Consider the following 2,819-nt stretch of genomic DNA (forward strand, 5'->3'; position numbering starts at 1 on the left):
CTTGGGCTCTTGCATGCATTTAAAGCCGCACGGGTGACCACTTGGCAAGTCAGTGTCAGGGGTCAGGCAGCATCGAGCAGAAAGGAGCAAGAAGAATATTGCAAGGCAAGAAAAAGAGGGATGATGCATCCCAGCGCGTCGACACCGTTTTCAGTCGAGGATATTTTGAAGCTTGAACAGCAGCGTGGCTTGGAAAATGAAGTTTTGGTGGCTGAGCAAGTTGCTCCAGCGCATGACCACAACATGCATGGAATCCAGAAGAAGCGTTTCACACACCAAGCAGAGGCTGAGGACAAGATGAAGAAACTTGGTAAGATAATGACTCGTTGCACCTCCGCTAACTCATCTGGAATGGCGAACACAACCTGCCTTAAAACCTTAAAAATAATTTTTAGAAATTCTATACAATGATGGAAACATGACTGAATACATTCAAAACACTTAGAAGGGACGGTTATTATGATATAGCATATTGATAGTGGTTTCTGATATAAATAAATGCATCTATACCGGGTTACCCAAATGTTGAAAACAACTCTGCAACCATAATAAAGATGGTTAAAATAAACCCTCGCAAAACTTAACATTACCATCTGGAGTAGAATTTTTTTCCGCATTTTATTAATAATTCTTGTACAAGTCGATGGCTTCATTTGAACTGTGCAAATTTAAAGTGTTGTCGTAAGCCAACTCAGATATTTATATCTCAATGCTAAAAAAAATAGTTTTCTACATTAAGCTGGATTTGACATGATAAAGAATTAAGAAAAAACATGAACTGGAACCAAAGTAATATAAGTTTATAAGTCTGAGAGCTGTTGTAAAAGCGCAAATGAGACTTCTTGACTTCACTATAGTTTAAACTTCAATGAATTTGCACTGCACAGCCGCCAGTCAGTTTATATAGTTAGTTTACTAGAATCCATGTCAGATACAATTACTACATTGCAATGTTGTAATATACTTGTATAAGTGCCTTTTTTTAAGATGAATTTCATATTTTTCCCCAAGTAATTTATTTCAAAATGTTAAAGGGACTCCATTCCAAGAGTGTGTTGCATTGCCTGCATTGTAACTGCGCCGTATTGATACGTTTCAACAGACTCGTGTATTGAGAGCAAAGGAGGGTCCAAAGGAGGCGCGGCGTCTCGCAGGAGGCCGCGCGTGCTCTTCTCCCGTGCTCAGGTGAGCGAGCTGGAGCGTCGCTTCCGCCGGCAGCGCTACCTGTCGGCGGCAGAGAGGGAGCAGCTGGCCCTGGTCATCAAGCTCACGTCCACCCAGGTCAAAATCTGGTTCCAGAACCGCAGGTACAAGTGCAAGCGGCAAAGTCAGGACAGGAGTCTGGACTTGGTACCCCGGAGGGTGCCCGTGCCGGTACTGGTCCGGAACGGCGGGATGTGCGGGGCGGCCGCCCTCCTCCCGCCTGCAACGTTTGGCCATTATAACGGCGTGGTTGGCTACGGGAACGGTGGTGTGTGTGGTTGGAGTTATCACAGTGTGTCTGCTGATGTCAATAACACAGAGGGGTCATTCGTGTGTGCACTGGACACTCTCAGAGGCTGCGGACAATGCACTCTAAATAAAGATTTCAACGCGCACTCTTGCTCTTACTCTTGCGCAAATCTATAATATGTGACATTTGTACAGAAAGGAAGATCATTTGCACTGATTTCAGTGTCTGATTTGTTTTTAAAAGAGACTGCTTTTAAAATGGCCACTTTTGGGAAAAATCCTTTTTCTACACACATTTGTTAGGGTTTGATGTTGGTGTCATTTAAGGTGTACAATAAAAAGGGAATTTCCTATTTCATTATTCATTGCTGTTGTTATTGTAACACACAGTTACAGTCCAGTGACGTGGACAGATATAGACAGGGAAACAGTTAATTACTTAGTAAGACAAGCTGTTACTCAGTTATTTAGTAAACTAGTCAAACAAAAAGGATAATTAGTCGGTCAATGTTAATTTTTAAGAAAGTTAATTAATTGGACAGACAGAACATTCTATCATTTCTTTTTTCAGAGGGCGATGTGATTTTTTTTTTTTTTTTTTTTCAAGAGTTCCTGGAAGAAAATGCTTCCACAGTCTAAGAAGGAAGTGACATCTCGCCTGAAGGCGAGCTGCTCCATCAAAAAGGAGCTCATCATTGTCCCATTGACTAATCCACTGATAAGAGCTCAGCGTCCGTCTCGTGCTCCAGCTTTGCTTGGTAAACAAACCTGCAGACTGAGAGACTCTTTAACCGGGAAACGCTTTCCATTCAACTGTCACTCGCTGACGGACATGCCATCGAGAGTCATCATTTCACTTCCATTCTGAGCTTCTTTGCCACCGTACGGAATGTGTGCGAGTCCGGCAAGATATTATGGAATTCGAACAGTAGCATAGAAGTGGCATATAAACTAAAATAGGTCTAGTTTAGACAAAGTCCACATGATGAGTTAAGCCGACCTGTTAGTGGGGGGGGGGGAAACCCCTCCAGGTGGAGAGGAGGTGAAGCTCTTTGATAAGGATGAACATGTAGACAGAGTGGAGTCCAGAGACACTTGAAAAGATCAGATAGGCCTATTAGCCACCCACCTCTTTATCTTCTAGTGTGTGTGTGTGTGTGTGTGTGTGTCACAGGAGAGTGAAGAGATACTTGATTACAAGGCGGTGAATCACATTTCATGAGGGTCATTTCGTAGCGAGGATGACGTGAGTGCGCGTATCATAAAGAGGGGGCATGCTAGAGGTAAAAGCATATCACGTCATCGGTACGCTCACATGCTTTTTAATAGCGCGCCTCTTTGACAATCTCCCGTACATTGAAGGCTGA

The 2,819-nt window shown here is 43.2% G+C and overlaps 1 protein-coding gene across 1 annotated transcript; it reads left to right on the forward strand.

Annotated features, from left to right (window-relative positions):
* The first annotated feature begins 243 nt into the window (after positions 1 to 243).
* Positions 244 to 2,819, forward strand: nkx2.7 (NK2 transcription factor related 7). Its single transcript, XM_086030218.1, has 3 exons — positions 244 to 310; positions 1,103 to 1,471; positions 2,815 to 2,819. The coding sequence occupies exons 1-3, from the start codon at positions 244 to 246 to the stop codon at positions 2,817 to 2,819; spliced, it is 441 nt and encodes a 146-aa protein (XP_085886344.1).

Source organism: Filicampus tigris, chromosome 5 (genome assembly GCF_054856515.1).
Source record: "Filicampus tigris isolate MCC_2025a chromosome 5, RoL_Ftig_1.0, whole genome shotgun sequence".
NCBI classification, from domain to species: Eukaryota; Metazoa; Chordata; class Actinopteri; order Syngnathiformes; family Syngnathidae; genus Filicampus; species Filicampus tigris.

Excerpts from the sequence above, each read along its gene's own strand:
- nkx2.7 (XM_086030218.1), top strand. The coding sequence starts at position 244 with ATGCATGGAATCCAGAAGAAGCGTTTCACACACCAAGCAGAGGCTGAG. Across the intron at positions 311-1,102 it reads GGACAAGATGAAGAAACTTG|ACTCGTGTATTGAGAGCAAA; the intron begins GTAAGATAATGA and ends ACGTTTCAACAG.